Source organism: Oncorhynchus kisutch, linkage group LG26 (assembly GCF_002021735.2).
Source record: "Oncorhynchus kisutch isolate 150728-3 linkage group LG26, Okis_V2, whole genome shotgun sequence".
In the NCBI taxonomy this organism is placed as follows: Eukaryota; Metazoa; Chordata; class Actinopteri; order Salmoniformes; family Salmonidae; genus Oncorhynchus; species Oncorhynchus kisutch.
Genome location: NC_034199.2, coordinates 40,408,391 through 40,425,952, shown reverse-complemented (window position 1 = coordinate 40,425,952; position 17,562 = coordinate 40,408,391). Strand labels below are relative to the sequence as shown.

Genomic DNA, 17,562 nt, shown 5'->3' with positions numbered 1-17,562 from the left:
TATATCCTTCCTATCCTCCAAGATATCACCTGGAGAGATTATATCCTTCCTGTCCTCCAAGATATCACCTAGGGAGATTTGGAAAAATGTGCCTACTGTGACATTAACTCACTAACACTGGCATGCAACATGAACCATACTGTATAGGACGCAGGGCTATAGCAACAAGCAGACACATTTCAACCAATTAGGAGCTGTAGGGGAGAAGAGGCAGGAGGGTTAGGGGAGGCAGGCGGAGGGGAGCCAGAGGGAGGCATAGCTACAAACTGTAACACCCGATAGTGTGATTTAACCTCACAAATATGTACCATTGTACTGGTAGTCACAGGTGTGGCTATGCAAAACGTTGGCTGATATTTTTCAACTGACCTGGTATTGGTGATACTATCTTCGTCTTCAATTCGTGCAAACAGGAGTCTCAAAATGTCTGTGCAGTTGCAGGGGCTCCGTTTTGAATTTAGAAAATGCTTCATTAAAGTATATACACTACCGTTCAAATGATAGGGATCAGTTAGAAATGTACTTGTTTAAAATGACATCAAATTGATCAGAAATACAGTGTAGACATTGTTAATGTTGTAAATGAAAATTGTAGCTGGAAACGGCTGATTCTTAATGGAATATCTACATAGGCGTACAAATCAAATCAAATTGTATTTGTCACATACACATGGTTAGCAGATGTTAATGTGAGTGTAGCGAAATGCTTGTGCTTCTAGATCCGACAGTGTAGTAATATCTAACAAGTAATGTAACAATTCCCCAACGACTACCTAATACACACAAATCTAAAGCAGTGAATGAGAACATACATGTACATATAGGTATATGGATGAACGATGGCCGAGCAGTATAGGCAAGGTGCTGTATAAAATACAGTATATACATGTGATATGAGTAATGTAAGATATGTAAACATTATAAAAGTGGCATTATTTAGAGTGCCATTGTATAAAGTGACTAGTGACCCATTTCTTAAAGTTGGGTAAATTGGGTCTCAATGTAAGCAGCAGCCTCTCTGAGTTAATGATTGAGATCGAAGCTGTTTTTCAGTCTCTCCGTCCCAGCTTTGATGCACCTGTACTGACCTCACCTTCTGGATGATAGCGGGGTGAACAGGCAGTGGCTCGGGTGGTTGATGTCCTTGATGATCTTTTTGGCCTTCCTGTGACATCAGGTGCTGTATGTGTCATGGATGGCAGGTAGTTTGCAGACCGCACAAACCTCTGGAGAGCCTTGTGGTTGAGGGAGGTGCAGTTGCCATACCAGGCGGCGATACAGCCCGACAGGATGCTCTCGATTGTGCATCTGTAAAGGTTTGTCAGGGTTTTGGGTGACAAGCCAAATTTCTTCAGCCTCCTGAGGTTGAAGAGGCGCTGTTGTGCCTTCTTCACCACACTGTCTGTGTGGGTGGACCATTTCAGTTTGTCTGTGATCTGTACGCCGAAGAACTTAAAACGTTCCATCTTCTCCACTGCTGTCTCTTTGATGTGGTTAGGGGGGTGTTCCCTCTGCTGTTTCCTGAAGTCCACGATCATCTCCTTTGTTTTGTTGATGTTGAGCAAGAGGTTGTTTTCCTGACACCACACTCTGAGTGCCCTTACCTCCTCCCTGTAGGCTGTCATCGTTGTTGGTAATCAAGCCCACTACTGTTGTGTCATCTGCAAACTTGATGATTGAGTTGGAGGCGTGCATGGCCACACGGTTGTGGGTGAACAGGGAGTACAGGAGGGGGCAGAGCACGCACCCTTGTGGGGCCCCAGTGTTGAGGATCAGCGAAGTGGAGATGTTGTTTCCTACCTTCACCACCTAGGGGCGGCCTTTCAGGAAGTCCAGGACCCAATTGCACAGTGCGGAGTTGAGGCAGGCCCTACAGCTTGATGAGCTTGGAGGGTACTATGGTGCTGAATGCTGAGCTGTAGTCAATGAACAGCATTCTTACATAGGTATTCCTTTTGTCCAGATTGGATAGGGCAGTGTGTAGTGTGATGGCGATTGCATAGTCTGTGGACCTGTTGGGGCGGGATGCAAACTGAAGTGGGTGGTCGGTAAGGTGGAGTTGATATGATCCTTGACTAGTCTCTCAAAGCATGATGACAGAAGTGAGTGCTACGGGGCGGAAGTAATTTAGTTCAGTTATCTTTGCCTTCTTGGGTACAGGAACAATGGTAGCCATCTTGAAGCATGTGGGGACAAGATACTGGGATAGGGAGTGATTGAATATGTCAGGAAACACACCAGCAAGCTGGTCTGCACATGCCCTGAGGACGAGGCTAGGGATGCCGTTTGGGCCAGCAGCCTTGCAAGGGTTAACACGTTTAAATGTTTTACTCACGTCAGCCAAGGAGAAGGAGAGGGGAGGGCACAGTCGTTATTAGCGGGACACGACAGTGGCACTGTATTATCCTTAAAGTGGGCAAAGAATGTGTTTGTCTGGAAGTGTGACAAGTACATTAAAGTGTCTAGTTTGAGAAATAGATTCCTCACATGTCCTCAAATTGCAGCTTCATTAAATAGGACCCGCAAAACACCAGTCTCAATGTCAACAGTGAAGAGGTGACTCCGGGATGCTGGCCTACAAGGCAAAGTTGCAAAGAAAAAGCCATATCTCAGACTGGCCAATAAAAATAAAAGATTAAGATGGGCAAAAGAACACAGACACTGGACAGAGGAACTCTGCCTAGAAGGCCAGCATCCCGGAGTCGCCAGTTGAGGACTTGTGAGGCATCTATTTCTCAAACTAGACACTTTAATGTACTTGTCCTCTTGCTCAGTTGTATACCGGGGCCTCCAACTCCTCTTTCTATTCTGGTTAGAGCCAGTTTGCTCTCTTCTGTGAAGGGAGTAGTCCACAGCGTTGTACGAGATCTTCAGTTTCTTGGCAATTTCTCACATGGAATAGCCTTCATTTCTCAGAACAAGAATAGAGAAACGAGTTTCAGAAGAAAGTCCTTTGTTTATCCATTTTGAGGCTGTAATCGAACCCACAAATGCTGATGCTCCCGATACTCAACTATTCTAAAGGACAGTTTTATTGCTTCTTTAATCAGGTCAACAGTTTTCCACTGTGCTAACATAATTGTTTTCTAATGCTCAATTAGCCTTTTAAAATTATAGACTTGGATTAGCTAACACAATGTGCCATTAGAACACAGGAGTGATGGTTGGTGATAATGGGCCTCTGTACGTCTATGTAGATATTCCATAAAAAAATCTGCTGTTTCCAGCTATAATAGAAATTTACAACATTAACAATGTCTACACTGTATTTCTGATCAATTTGATGTTATTTTAATGGACAAAAATGTAGCTTTTCTTTCAAAAACAAGGACATTTCTAAGTGACCTGTGCTTTGCATTGCATTTCCTATCAATTGATCAGCATTACGGGGTGTTCGTAGCCCCTCTACACTGACGTAACAAATAGCTTAATTACCTGATTACCATTCAAGTAAAGTTTAGGATGCGTAAACCAAATTGCTAAGTGTGTTGGAGTACTTGATTAAGTTGGGAATAATGATAAAACACTGCCATCTAGTGGCCTTCAGCAGTCTTTATTTACAGTTGAGTTGTACACTGAACAAAAATATCAGCACGACATGGAAAGTGCTCGTCTCATGTTTCATGAGCTGAAATAAAAGATCCCCAAAATTGTCCATAAGCACAAAAATACTATTTTGCACAAATTTGTTTACATCCGTGTTAGTGAGCATTTCTCATTTGCCAAGATAATCCATCCACCTGACAGGAGTGGCATACCAAGAAGCATGATCATTACACGTGCAATAAAAGGCCACTCTAAAATGTGCAGTTTTGTCACACAACATAATGTCACAGATGTCTCAGGTTTTGAGGGAGCGTGCAATTGGAATGCTGAATGCAGGAATGTCCACCAGAGTTGTTGTCAAAGAATTGAATGCTAATTTATATATCATAAGCAGCCTCCAATGTCGTTTTAGAGAATTCGGCAGTGCGTCCAACCGGACTCGCAACCGCGGACCACGTGTAACCACATCAGCCCAGGACCTCCACATCCGGCTTCTTCACCTGCAGGATTGTCTGAGACCAGACAGCTAATGAAACTGAGGACTATTTCTATCTGTAATAAAGCCCTTTTGTGGAGAAAAATGCATTTTGATTGGCTGGGCCTTGCTCCACAGTGGGCCCAGCAATGGCTGCACCCCTGACCAGTCATGTGAAATCCATAGATTAGTGCACAATGAATGTATTTCAATTGACTGATTTCCTTATATGCACTGTTAACTCAGTAAAATCTTTGAAATTGTTGCATGTTGCGTTGGTATTTTTGCTCAGCACAGATTATGTCACCTGCGCTGTTATCAATATTTTAATGGTGCGTATTCAGGCCTATATTTAAGCACTGTAGTCAGAAAGCATACAGGAGTTCAATAAAACAATACAATGTGATATGCATTAGATGAATTTTATGGGGTGAAATTAAGTAGGTGGGTTACTCATATACCACGATCAATGGGATTATCCATACACTAAATTCATGATTCATGTCATGATGACCGATTTAAAAACCCATGATTTGAAGTTTGAGCAAAAAACACCTTTAATCATATCACAAAGATGCCTGACAGAGAGAAATAGACATAGTATCTCTAGATGAAAACAACTACTGTGCATTTTCATTCGTCCCCTTCTAATAGAGTTTGACTATATATATAACTATAAAGATCCTTCTAATCAATATTATTCTAAACTTAAGGCACTGCACAAGGAATTATCATACACCTTTTAAGGCCTTGTTAAACTTTGTCAGTATACAAAGTTGACATGACTAATTTCCCAAGACTTACAGATCAGTTTTGGTATAATATAGTGCTGCATGTCAGTGGGGTATAGATTATGGTAAATGCGGATGAATACATCATCACTAAGGTTCATTCATGTGGTACCAACTAAGTACTGAGAAACATGAGCATAGATGTATCGTAAGAGGATGGCCGTTTGTTAATGTTAAGCCTCCATCTCAGCCATGTCCTCAGTGAAGAAGGCCTTGACCTCGTTGCCCCCGGAGACATACTTGATGCACTCCACCTCCCCTCCATAGTTACTGGGCTTCTGGAAGTGAATCTCCAGGTGATCCTGCAGGTCCTCCTCATCCTGGAAGTCTGTAATCCCGCACAGGAGGATGGTGCGCGTCGGAGTGCCGCAGAACGTCTGCAACAAAGGTTCAAGTAAAACACTCTCAGTTGATATACATGTGTCAGTCAACTCTACACATAACATCTGAAACAAGACAGCAGAAAAATGTTGGTAAAGAACCATCCTGTTAATTTGTGAACACATATGTTAGCAGTCTGTCACAAGAGTAGCACACAGGCACATGTCAAAGTTCTGCTCCAATAGAGACTAGAGCTGGGTGATATGGATGTACTATTCTGATAGTTATCAGAGTTGATCTGATAACTATAAATAGAACGATATGTTTATAACAATGAACTACAGTTTGTGTTTAATTATCCTTTAAAAACTCAGCAAAAAAAGAAACGTCTCTTTTTCAGGACCCTGTCTTTCAAAGATAATTCGTAGAAATCCAAATAACTTCACAGATCTTCATTGTAAAGGGTTTAAACGCTGTTTCCCATGCATGTTCAATGAACCATAAACAATTAATGAACGGTCGTTAAGACACTAACAGCTTACAGACAGTAGGCAATTAAGGTCACAGTTATGAAAACTTAGGACACTAAAGAGGCCTTTCTACTGACTCTGAAAAACACCAAAAGAAGATCCCCAGGGTCCCTGCTCATCTGTGTGAACCTGCCTTAAGCATGCTGCAAGGAGGCATGAGGACTGCAGAAGTGGCCAGGGCAATAAATTGCAATGTCCGTACTGTGAGACACCTAAGACAGCGCTACAGGGAGACAGGACGGACAGCTGATCGTCCTCGTAGTGGCAGACCACGTGTAACAACACCTGCACAGGATCGGTACATCCGAACATCACACCTGCGGAACAGGTACAGGATGGCAACAACAACTGCCCGAGTTACATCAGTGCTCAGACTGTCTGCAATAGGCTGAGAGAGGCTGGACTGAGGGCTTGTAGGCCTGTTGTAAGGCAGGTCCTCACCAGATATCACCGGCAACAACGTCGCCTATGGGCACCAACCCACTGTCGCTGGACCAGACAGGACTGGCAAAAAGTGCTCTTCTCTGACGAGTCACGGTTTTGTCACACCAGGGATGATGGTCAGATTCGCGTTTATCGTTGAATGAATGAGCGTTACACTGAGGCCTGTACTCTGGAGCGGGATCGTTTTGGAGGTGGAGGGTCAATCATGGTCTGGGGCGGTGTGTCACAGCATCATCGGACTGAGCTTGCTGTCATTGCAGGCAATCTCAATGCAGTGTGTTACAGGGAAGACATCCTCCTCCCTCATGTGGTACCCTTCCTGCAGGCTCATCCTGACATGACCCTCCAGCATGACAATGCCACCAGCCATACTGCTCGTTCTGTGCGTGATTTCCTGCAAGACAGGAATGTCAGTGTTCTGCCATGGCCAGCGAAGAGCCCGGATCTCAAGCCCATTGAGCACGTCTGGGACCTGTTGGATCAGAGGGTGAGGGCTAGGGCCATTCCCCCCAGAAATGTCCAGGAACTTGCAGGTGCCTTGGTGGAAGAGTAGGGTAACATCTCACAGTAAGAACTGGCAAATCTGGTGCAGTCTATGAGGAGATGCACTGCACTTAATGCAGCTGTACTTAATGCAGCTGTTGGCTACACTCTTTGTTCAGGGACACATTATTCAAGTTCTGTTTAGAACAGGTCTGTAGAACAGTTTATGTCTCAGTTGTTGAATCTTGTTATGTTCATACAAATATTTACACATGTTAAGTTTGCTGAAAATAAACAGTTGACAGTGAGAGGACGTTTCTTTTTTTGCTGAGTTTACTACTACTACTAGTTTGTCCCATTTAACAATCACCCATATTAGAAAACGTATTACATTTCAAACTTCACATCTCTCTAGTATAGGCTAGAGAAATGTGTTGATCATTTTGGTTTATCGTCCCAGCTCTAGTAGAAACTAAATAACCTAATACAGCAAGCTGCGGCTCCTGACTTGGAAAACCCAACATACTTGAAACAGTCAAAGTCCAGACACCTTTGATCCGATTGGGAAGTCACAACGGGACAATGCTTAGGAACTGTATGTAAACAAATGACAGAGAAAAATATGAGCGACTGTTTTAATCTCACCTGAAACTTCTTCAGCTTGTAGTTGTAAACAAGGTCAACTTTCACATTCACCTCACGGTCCATATCCACGATGTACTTCCTTTTCAGGGCCAGCCTCTCTGCAACTAGAAAAGTAGACACAAGTATTTAAAATATGAACTCTTCTATGATTAAACATATTGAATACGGCACTTTCCAATAAAACAAATCATGTTCTGATAGTGGCAAACAAACACACATACACACACACACATAATAGATGTACTGTACCTCCAGAGTTGAGGAAGGTGATTTGTCCTTTCCCAGTGTGCTTGTCATAGTCCACCATCTTCACCTCTCCTCCCCCTCGACTGGGCTTGGAGAAGCTGATCTCCAGACGGTCTCTCATTCGTTCCTCTGACAGGGTGAATGGAACATTGGAGAAGCTGAGTGTCTTTGTGGAGACATCAAGGTGTACCTGCACAGCAACAGCCACATAACTTGGTTACAGGTGTGTCACCTGGGCAATAGCACAGCAGTGAATCATCAACAATATCAACAAGTCATTATAGACACCATTGTATCAATTGAATGGTATGGTTTTCTTGATTGGAAGTTGATTGGAACACACCTTTACACTTTGCAGTAAATAAGATGACTCTATTCTAGAAAACAGACTCCATAGTAAACTAAATCATTATCGGCTGGAGGTGGTTATCTTTAATGTCTTCAAAGTACTTCATTTAACTTGACACATTCATTGTGTGAAATGGTGTACCTCAAACTTGACAAAGGGGTCCAGTGTAAGGCTTTTGGGCTTCACATGCACCTTGTCTTTATCACAGGACACAGTACACTTGGCCATCTTCAGGATCTGGGCAGCCACTGAGAGAGAGGGAAGGATAATCCCAATATAACACAGTCAACATAATGCCTCACATGGAACATAATGCCTCACATGGAACATAATGCCTCACATGGAACATAATGCCTCACATGGAACATAATGCCTCACATGGAACACAATGCCTCACATGGAACACAATGCCTCACATGGAACACAATGCCTCACATGGAACACAATGCCTCACATGGAACACAATGCCTCACATGGAACACAATGCCTCACATGGAACACAATGCCTCACATGGAACACAATGCCTCACATGGAACACAATGCCTCACATGGAACACAATGCCTCACATGGAACACAATGCCTCACATGGAACACAATGCCTCACATGGAACACAATGCCTCACATGGAACATAATGCCTCACATTCAACATAATGCCTCACATTCAACATAATGCCTCACATTCAACATAATGCCTCACATGGAACATAATGCCTCACATGGAACATAATGCCTCACATGGAACATAATGCCTCACATGGAACATAATGCCTCACATGGAACATAATGATGAGTTATGTAGATTAATGTGCACTGTCTTTATGAAGCCACAAAGATGGACGTCCTGTTTCCTGTACCTTTCTCCTCCTCAAAAGTGATGAGAGCCTGTCCCCCCTTCAGGAGCACTGATGGTCTCTGGGCAATGGTGAACACCCCCTTGATGTGTTGACCGCTGTCATCGCTGTCCTTCTCCTTACGGGTGAACTTCACCTTCTTTTCAGGGATCTGGACATAGATCTGGAACCAGCAGTAGAGTGTGAGTGTTGTCCATGCCAGAATTGCTTTCTTTTTAGTCCTCTCAAAATATTTGAAATTCATATTTAACATCTGTTGTTACATGACCTACCTTAAACCTCTGCTGAAGTGTAGCAGACTCGCTCTTCTTAGCCTGTAGTTTAGCCTGGATTTTCTTCAGTTTCTCCATCAGATCTTTGTTACCCTTCTCAAGCATCGAGATATCATTCTGTGTAACAATACCATGCAAGTGGTTACAATTGAAAAACATATTTGATTAATCCACCACAGCCTCAATATCTATCTGAGTGACTATACAGATAAAACTACAGTAGTAAATGTAATATAAATATCCATTGAGTGAATGTTCTTTTAAAAAGCGCCACGGGCAAGTAAATGACTACCTGTATCCCTTTCACAGTTTTAGAGAACTCCTCCTGACGTTGCTTCCCCTGTTGTTGAAGGACCATCACATTTTTTGAAGCCTCTTTCTTTGAATCTTCTGCGCTCAGTTTTGCCAACTGCAGCCTAGATTTTTCGTCCTCTGCCTTCTCAAGTTGTTTCTGCATAATAATAGGAAATAAATATTTATGTAAAAAACATTAATCTGACAGATAAATAGCTAAACTCTGCAAATAGGCCTACCGTCAATTTATTCAGCTCTTCCTTGGCTACAGACAGTTTCTGTTCTTCATCATCGATGTTATCCATCTATTTATAAAAAGATATTTCATGTATTTCGAAAAAAAATAATAGTCAAAAGGAAATTATTGTCCAATTGGCCTACATGATTTTACGCTACCTTTCCATTCACAAGCGGCTTGACGGCGTCAGAGTCACTCATTATCTGCGTAAAAGTCTAACAATTATTCTTGCGATCATGTTACTTTTTATATGACAGATTAATTCGTGGTCAGTTGCAAGTAATGTTAACTTACCGAATCGGCCTGAGAAAATACGGACTGATACTGTTTCCTACAGTCAAATATCACGACGAATTGATTACCTTTTGTAACCTACTCGAGTTCCTCGAAGTCACGTGGGGACGAAATCAAAAGTGAAAGTTGCTGCAGAGAGCAACGCAATGTAATAGCAAGTGATTTTCCATAATAACCGGAAACAAAATGTGTTATACAACAGGAAATCGAAGTTGCTGAAAGAATTGACACATACAAATATGCTGCTTCAATCGAAGTAGGACAGGAAGACAACTGTCTGAACATAATGACAGAAAAAACGCTGGTATTGGAGGGTCTGCCAGACGACATAGACAAAATCAGACCCAAGTTGGATTTGCACTTCAAAAACAAAAGAAAGTCTGGAGGAGAGACATTACAAATTCAAGATTATCCTGGGGACAAGAGGAAGGCTTTGCTTGTTTACCATGAAGATGCAGGTCATTATTTCAATTTGTCTTAATACAAAATATTTAGGCCTATGAATAAAGACACATCCATAAAGGTATATTTAAGCAATAAGGCTTGAGGAGGTGTGGTAAATGTCCAATATACCACGGCTGAGGGCTGCTCTTAAACACGACGCAACGCGCTGTGCTGTGGTATATTGGCCATATATCACAAACCCCCGAGGTGCCTTATTGCTATTATAAATTGGTTACCAACTTAATAAGAGCAGTAAAAAATAAATGTTTTGTCATATCCGTGGTATATGGTCTGATATACCACGGCTTTCAGCCAATCAGCATGCAGTGCTCGAACCACCCAGTTTATAATTAAGTACAAAAGTAAAATGATGAATTATTTAAAATGTCCTTATATTAGGAAAACCAGATGCACCATTTTCTCATTTTTTAAATGTAGGGATAGATAGGGGCACGCTCCAACACTCAGACATAATTTACAAACGAAGCACGTGTTTAGTGAGTTCGTCAGATCAGAGGCAGTAGGGATGACCAGGGTTGTTCTCTTGATAAGTGTGGGAATTGGATAATTTTTCTGTCATGCTAAGCATTCGTAATGTAACGAGTACTTTTGGGTGTCAGGCAAAATGTATGGAGTAAAAAGTACATTATTTTCATTAGGAATGTAGTGAAGTAAAAGTTGTGAAAAATATAAATAGTCAAGGAAAATACAGATACCTCAAAAAAACAACTTAAGTAGTACCTTAAAGTATTTTTACGTAAGTTCTTTACACCACTGTATGAGACCATATACCAGGGGTATGACAAAACAAATATTTTTATGTTCTAATTATGTTTGTAACCAGTTTATAAAAACTATAAGGCACGTCCGGGGTTTGTGGTATATGGTCAATATACCCCGGCTAAGGGCTGTATCCAAGCACTCCGTGTTGCGTCGTGCTTAAGAACAGCCCTGAGCATTGTATTTAAGTGATAATGCCTGAGAAGCCGGTGTTTGGAGGATATATTGGCACGGGTGTTGTTAGGCCCGAGACGAAATCGAGGGCTGGCAAACCGTGCCAATATATTCTCCAAACACCATTTTTGAGGACAGTATCACTTTTACACAACGGGTTACCAACATATTCAAATAACGATTGACTTATTTAAATTAAAAACTTTATTTGGATGAATTTATTCATACTATTTCTTCCTTCCACAAGATATAGTCCCGACACAAATCTAGGGTTACTACCCAAGCCGGCTGGTTGTTTGTTCTATCGGTTCGGTTGCCATAGACGTGACCCAGTTTTAAAAAAAAACTATTCATAAAAAATCCTACAATGTGATTTTCTGGATTTTTTTTCTCATTTTGTCTGTCATAGTTGAAGTGTACCTATGATGAAAATTACAGGCCTTTCTCATCTTTTTAAGTGGGAGAACTTGCACAATTAGTGGCTGACTAAATACTTTTTTGTCCCACTGTATGTGCTGATGGTCTGTCAATTCCTCCTCAGCTCTGCAGAAAGTGTTGGATAGAAAATGCCATAAAATTGATTTCAAAATCCCTTTTGGGGTGGTTGAGCTTCGAGTGAAACTGAAGGAAGATGGCGGTGAAACAGAAGTGAAGAAAGTTAAACCACCAGTCTTCCCTCGCCCTACAAAAGACAAACTGATTTCTCTAGGAAAGTCTTCACCTAAAGTTGAAGAGAAGGTAATTCTTTATGTGTTGCTTATATTGTATCTAGTTAGAGTTGGCAATATACAGCATTACAGCATTTAGACCTACTAATGTGTTTTCTCTCTGTCTTTGATGTATCAGCCAGTGTCAGAGAGTCTAGCGGGTAAGACTCATATTCATAAATATACTTAAAGTTGCACTATGCAGAATTCGCTCCGCAATTTCCTGGTTGCTAAAACTCTAATCGTTTTTCTAATTTCAGTTTATGTGACGAAATAAACTAGCATAAAATCTAAAGGTTAAATATTGACACTTTAATAAGATATTAAATCAATAGGGAAATCACAGTAATGTTCATTCTGTGTGTCTGTTTATTATTCAGATTCAGTGACGGATAATGACATAAAATTACTACTTGTCAGAACAACCAAGGAATGTGAAAAGGAGGTCCTTAACTTGTATTTTGAGCAGTTTGCTTCAGAGGAAGGAGAGGTCAGCATTACAAGACATGGAAAGAATAGATGGGTCCTTAAACTGTCCTGTCAGTCAGGTAAGGAGTGTTTTCCCATAGACTCATCTAATTCAAAATGTTCTTTCTTCAAATGAATATTATATTGTGGATTTACTGTATGTGGGAGTTGTTAACCACTTGTATTGCTTTCAGTGGACAGTTCAACTTTGTACCTGTCAGGATAAGCACTAATTAGATCAACTATGACACTTGTGTATCATTCAGAGGTTACTTTCCTTTGACTGTAAAATACCATTAGTCATCTCAGCTGGGAACAGGGCTCATAAGGAAATGATTCCTTCTCGGTCACTAGAACACAATGGCAGCTATTTGAAACAAGTATATGTAGATTTTTTTTCAGTGAGTCTTTGCATCTCAGATAATTTACATTGTTAAATGTGATGACATTGACATTGTGACATGTGATGACATTGTGACGTGATCACATTGTGACGTGTCATCTACTTATATCATCAAGTGAACATTTACATGAGTGAATTTCTTGAGTCTGCTTGATCATTCATGCCCACCAATAAATACTGTTCCTACTACCTTCTGTCAGATGCAGAGAAAGTCCTTGCCAAGAAGGAGCATCAGTATGGCATTTCTGTGGAGGTGTACAATGAGACAGCTGTTGAAGGGAAACTGGACAAAAGACGCTTCATCCTGACTGGGTTCAACGAGACCTGCAAGTGCGACATTGTCTCTCTATACATCGGCAGCTGCAGCCAAGGGGCTGAACATGTCTGGGAGACCCTTGACGATGGAGAAAGAGTAGTGGTCACCTTCAAACAGGACATTGGTAGGTCCACAGATACATCATAAATATGTATACACCATATCACTATTACACCATATCACTATTACACCATATCACTATTACACCATATCACTATATCACTATTACATCATATCACTATTACATCATATCACTATTACATCATATCACTATTACACCATATCACTATTACACCATATCACTATTGCACCATTACATCATATCACTATATCACTATTACACCATATCACTATTACATCATATCACTATTACACCATATCACTATATCACTATTACATCATATCACTATTACACCATATCACTATATCACTATTACATCATATCACTATTACACCATATCACTATTACACCATTCAATTAAGTTGCATGACCAAACAGCGAAATACAACACTAATCTAACTATCAATCTAACTATCCATGTTCCGCAGACATCAAGTCCTTCCTTAGGAAATGCTTGTCAAAGAAGTTCCAGGGCATGGAGATTGGGGCTTGCCGTTTAGAGCTGACAGACTCCGTCCTTGTCCAGGGGGACATGAGCCAATACAAAGGAGAGGTGGAGGAGGCCCTGAATCTCTACTTCTCCAGCAGGAGGAGCAAAGGAGGGGCTATCAGGTCCCAGATTTGGGTTACAAATGGCAAGAGCATGGTCATCACCTTTGAAGACTGTCATGGTAGGGCCCTTTTCAATGACATTATGCTCTAGAAATGATGTTGTGTGTAGGCCTACAGTTGTATCAATAGTTGTACATGCACATTGTATATTGTGCATTTCAAAGCGTAATGCATTACCTCCGTGTGCTATCCTGGTATTTCCAAACAGTTACAATTGATGACCTTGGAAATACAATATAGTGTTCAAGTCCTCCTCCAGTCTCATTTTCACCTAATTTAAACACCTGATTTACTTAAAGGGCTCCTTTTTTTCTCAATTTCCGCCTGACTGACGTGCCCAGAGTAAACTGCCTGTTGCTTAGGCCCTGAAGCTAAGATATGCATACAATTGGTACCATTGGAAATAAAATACTTTGACGTTTGTAGAAATGTTTAAATAATATAGGAGACTATAACACAATCGATATGGTAGGAGAAAATCCAAAGAAAAACCAACCAGAATTTTTTTGGGTTGAGAGCCCATGCTCTTACAATGGAAAGTATAGGGGCATACTGAATTCTAGCTCCCAGGATGCAATTCCTATGGCATCCACAGGGTGTCAGCCATCTATGTTCAAGGTTTCAGGCTTGTAACTTCCAAAACTAATAAGAAATGAGTTTTAGTAGAGGGAAATTTGTGTTTGGGCCCGCAATGAAGACAAGACTCACCTGCTGTTGTTGAAACAAAGTTTAGCGGTATATTTTCGGATTCCTTTCTCTGCACGTTGAACAAGTGGATTACTCAGATCGATGACGCCAACTAAACAGACTTTTTAGGATATAAAGAAGGATTCTATCTAACAAAATGACACCACATGTTATAGCTGGGACCTTGTGGATGACAAATAGGAGGAAGATTTTCAAAAAGTAAGTGAATATTTAATCGCTATTTGTGAATTTATGAAACCTGTGCCGGTGGAAAAATATTTTGATGTGGGGCGCCGTCCTCAAACAATCGCATGGCATGCTTTTGCTGTAATGGCTACTGTAAATCGCACCGTGCAGTTAGATTAACAAGAATTTAAGCTTTCAACCGATATAAGACACTTGTATGCACCTAAATGTTTAATATCCATAATTTTTATGATTATTTATTTGAATTGCGCGCCCTCCAATTTCACCGGAACTTGTCCCGCTAGGTGGTCACAGTATGATATGAAATGGCACAAGTGAGGGAGGAGGACTTTCTTCTGTTCTCTATTGCTCCTATTTTATTTAACCAGGAAGGGCTCATTGAGGTTAAAAATCTCTTTTTCAAGAGCATCCTGGCCAAGATAGGCAGCACCGAGTCATTACAAAAAATTACAGACAGACAACATGAAAAACTACAAGTAAACTAGTAAAAATCATTGAATTCACAAGAGTACAACAAAATAAAATTTAAAAAACAGCTACTACTACTATTGTTCCTCAAGCGAGGAGGGAGACTGATGACATGACATCTGACCATCAGACTTACTCCTTGAAGATGGAAGTTGTCTTAAAAAAACATAATTTTGCTCAAAACATATAGAATACCAGTCAAACGTTTGAACACACCTACTCTTTCCAGGGTTTTTTTATTTTACTATTTTCTATAATGTAGAATAGTGAAGACGTCAGAGCTATGAAATAACACATACAGTTGATGTCGGAAGTTTACATACACCTTAGCCAAATACATTTAAACTCAGTTATTCACAATTCAAGTAAAAATTCCCTGTCTTAGGTCAGTTAGGATCACCACTTTATTGTAGAATGTGAAATGTTAGAGTAATAGTACATACATTAATTTAAGCTTTTATTTCTTTCAGCACATTCCCAGTGGGTCAGAAGTTGACATACTCAATTAGTATTTGGTAGCATTGCCTTTAAATTGTTTATCTTGGGTCAAACGTTTTGGTTTGCCTTCCACAAGCTTCCCACAATAAGTTGGGTGAATTTTGTCCCATTTCTCCTGACAGAGCTGGTGTAACAGAGTCAGATTTTGTAGGCCTCCTTGCTCGCACACGCTTTTACAGTTATGCCCACACATTTTCTATATGATTGAGGTCAGGGCTTTGTGATGGCCACTGCCAACACCTTGACTTTGTTGTCCTTAAGCCATTTTGCCACAACTTTGGAAGTATGCTTGGGGTCATTGTCCATTTGGAAGACCCATTTGCGACCAAGCTTTAACTTCCTGACTGTTGTCTTGAGATGTTGCTTCAATATATCCACAATTTTCCTACCTTATGTTAAATGCACCAGTCCTACCTGCAGCAAAGCACCCCCACAACATGATGCTGCCACCCACGTGCTTCACGGTTGGGATAGTGTTCTTCGGCTTGCAAGCCTCCCCCTTTTTCCTCCAAACATAATGATGGTCATTATGGCCAAACAGTTCTATTTTTGTTTCATCAGACCAGAGGACATTTCTCCAAAAAGTACGATCTTTGTCCCCATGTGCAGTTGCAAACCATAGTCTGTTTTTTTTATGGCGGTTTTGGAGCAGTGGCTTCTTCCTTGCTTAGCAGCCTTTCAGGTTATGTCGATATATGACTCATTTTACTGTGGATATAGATACTTTTGTACCTGTGTCCTCCAGCATCTTCACAAGGTCCTTTGCTGTTGTTCTGGGATTGATTTGCACTTTTCGCGCCAAAGTACGTTCATCTCTAGGAGACAGAACGTGTCTCCTTCCTGAGCAGTATGATGGCTGCGTGGTCCCATGGTGTTGATACTTGCGTACTATTGTTTGAACAGATGAACGTGGTACCTTCAGGCGTTTGGAAATTGCTCCCAAGGATGAACCAGACTTTTGGAGGTGTATCATTTTTTTTCTGACGTCTTGGCTGATTTCTTTTGATTTTCCCATGATGTCAAGCAAGGAGGCACTGAGTTTGGTAGGCCTTGAAATATATCCACAGGTACACCTCAAATTGACTCAAATTATGTCAATTAGCCTATCAGAAGTTTCTAAAGCCATGACATCCTTTTCTGGAATTTTCCAAGCTGTTAAAAGGCACAGTCAACTTAGTGTATGTAAATTTCTGACCCACTGGAATTGTGATACAGTGAATTATAAGTGAAATAATCTGTCTGTAAACAATTGTTGGAAAAATTACTTGTGTCATGCACAAAGTAGTTATGACCTAACCAACTTGCCAAAACTATAGTTTGTTAACAAGAAATTTGTGGAGTGGTTGAAAAACGAGTTTTCATGACTCCAACCTAAGTGTATGTAAACTTCCGACTTCAACTGTATGGAATCATGTAGTAACCAAAAAAAGTGTTAAACAAATCAAAATATATTTGATAGTTTAGATTCTTCAAAGTAGCTACCCTTTGCCTTGATGACAGCTTTGCACGATCTTGGCATTCTCTCAACCAGCTTCATGAGGTAGTCACGTGGAATGCATTTCAATTAAGAGATGTGCCTTGTTAATTTGTGAAATTTCTTTCACTCCTAATGTGTTTGAGTTGTGTTGTGACAAGGTATGGGTGGTATACAGAAGATAGCCTTATTTGGTAAAAGACTAAGTCCATATTATGGCATGTACAGCTCAAATAAGCAAAGACATATGACAGTCCATCATTACTTTCAGACACGAAGGTCAGTCAATCTGCAAAATTTCAAGAACTTTGAAAGTTTCTTCAATTACAGTCGCAAAAACCATCAAGCGCTATGATGAAACTGTCTCTCATGAGGACTGCCACAGGAAAGGAAGACCCAGAGTTACCTCTGCTGCAGATG

General features: G+C 40.8%; 2 protein-coding genes across 8 annotated transcripts in view; one reads left to right on the top strand and one right to left on the bottom strand.

The window, feature by feature from the left end:
* Positions 1 to 3,534: 3,534 nt before the first annotated feature.
* On the bottom strand, positions 3,535 to 10,130 carry nmi (N-myc (and STAT) interactor). 4 transcript variants are annotated; one of them, XM_020462265.2, is made up of 10 exons: positions 9,784 to 10,130; positions 9,648 to 9,704; positions 9,491 to 9,556; positions 9,250 to 9,408; positions 8,958 to 9,074; positions 8,689 to 8,848; positions 7,972 to 8,078; positions 7,485 to 7,671; positions 7,236 to 7,339; positions 3,535 to 5,189 (listed from the first exon to the last, which is right to left on the bottom strand). In XM_020462265.2, the coding sequence occupies exons 2-10, from the start codon at positions 9,687 to 9,689 to the stop codon at positions 4,986 to 4,988; spliced, it is 1,146 nt and encodes a 381-aa protein (XP_020317854.1). In that variant the 5' UTR covers positions 9,690 to 9,704; positions 9,784 to 10,130; the 3' UTR covers positions 3,535 to 4,985. The 4 variants fall into 4 exon arrangements, with proteins under 4 accessions (XP_020317854.1, XP_020317856.1, XP_020317857.1 ...); XM_020462266.2 differs by having other exon boundaries at positions 3,538 to 5,189; positions 9,648 to 9,692; positions 9,784 to 9,903; XM_020462267.2 differs by lacking the exon at positions 9,648 to 9,704 and having other exon boundaries at positions 9,784 to 9,899.
* Positions 10,010 to 17,562, top strand: part of LOC109871402 (protein mono-ADP-ribosyltransferase PARP14) — a 32,074-nt gene continuing 24,521 nt past the window's right edge. The window contains exons 1-6 of one of the 4 annotated variants that reach the window (XM_020462263.2): positions 10,010 to 10,241; positions 11,723 to 11,919; positions 12,028 to 12,049; positions 12,269 to 12,436; positions 12,960 to 13,199; positions 13,625 to 13,867. In XM_020462263.2, coding sequence (XP_020317852.1) covers positions 10,070 to 10,241; positions 11,723 to 11,919; positions 12,028 to 12,049; positions 12,269 to 12,436; positions 12,960 to 13,199; positions 13,625 to 13,867 — 1,042 coding nt within the window. In that variant the 5' untranslated portion in view covers positions 10,010 to 10,069. Of the gene's footprint in view, positions 10,242 to 11,722; positions 11,920 to 12,027; positions 12,050 to 12,268; positions 12,437 to 12,959; positions 13,200 to 13,624; positions 13,868 to 17,562 lie in introns of those variants that run through there. The other 3 variants (XM_020462264.2, XM_031806343.1, XM_031806344.1) reach the window with 3 other exon arrangements.

Excerpts from the sequence above, each read along its gene's own strand:
- nmi (XM_020462265.2), bottom strand. The coding sequence starts at position 9,689 with ATGAGTGACTCTGACGCCGTCAAGCCGCTTGTGAATGGAAAG. Across the intron at positions 9,409-9,490 it reads AAGAGCTGAATAAATTGACG|AAACAACTTGAGAAGGCAGA; the intron begins GTAGGCCTATTT and ends ATTATTATGCAG. Across the intron at positions 7,672-7,971 it reads ACCCCTTTGTCAAGTTTGAG|GTACACCTTGATGTCTCCAC; the intron begins GTACACCATTTC and ends GTTGCTGTGCAG.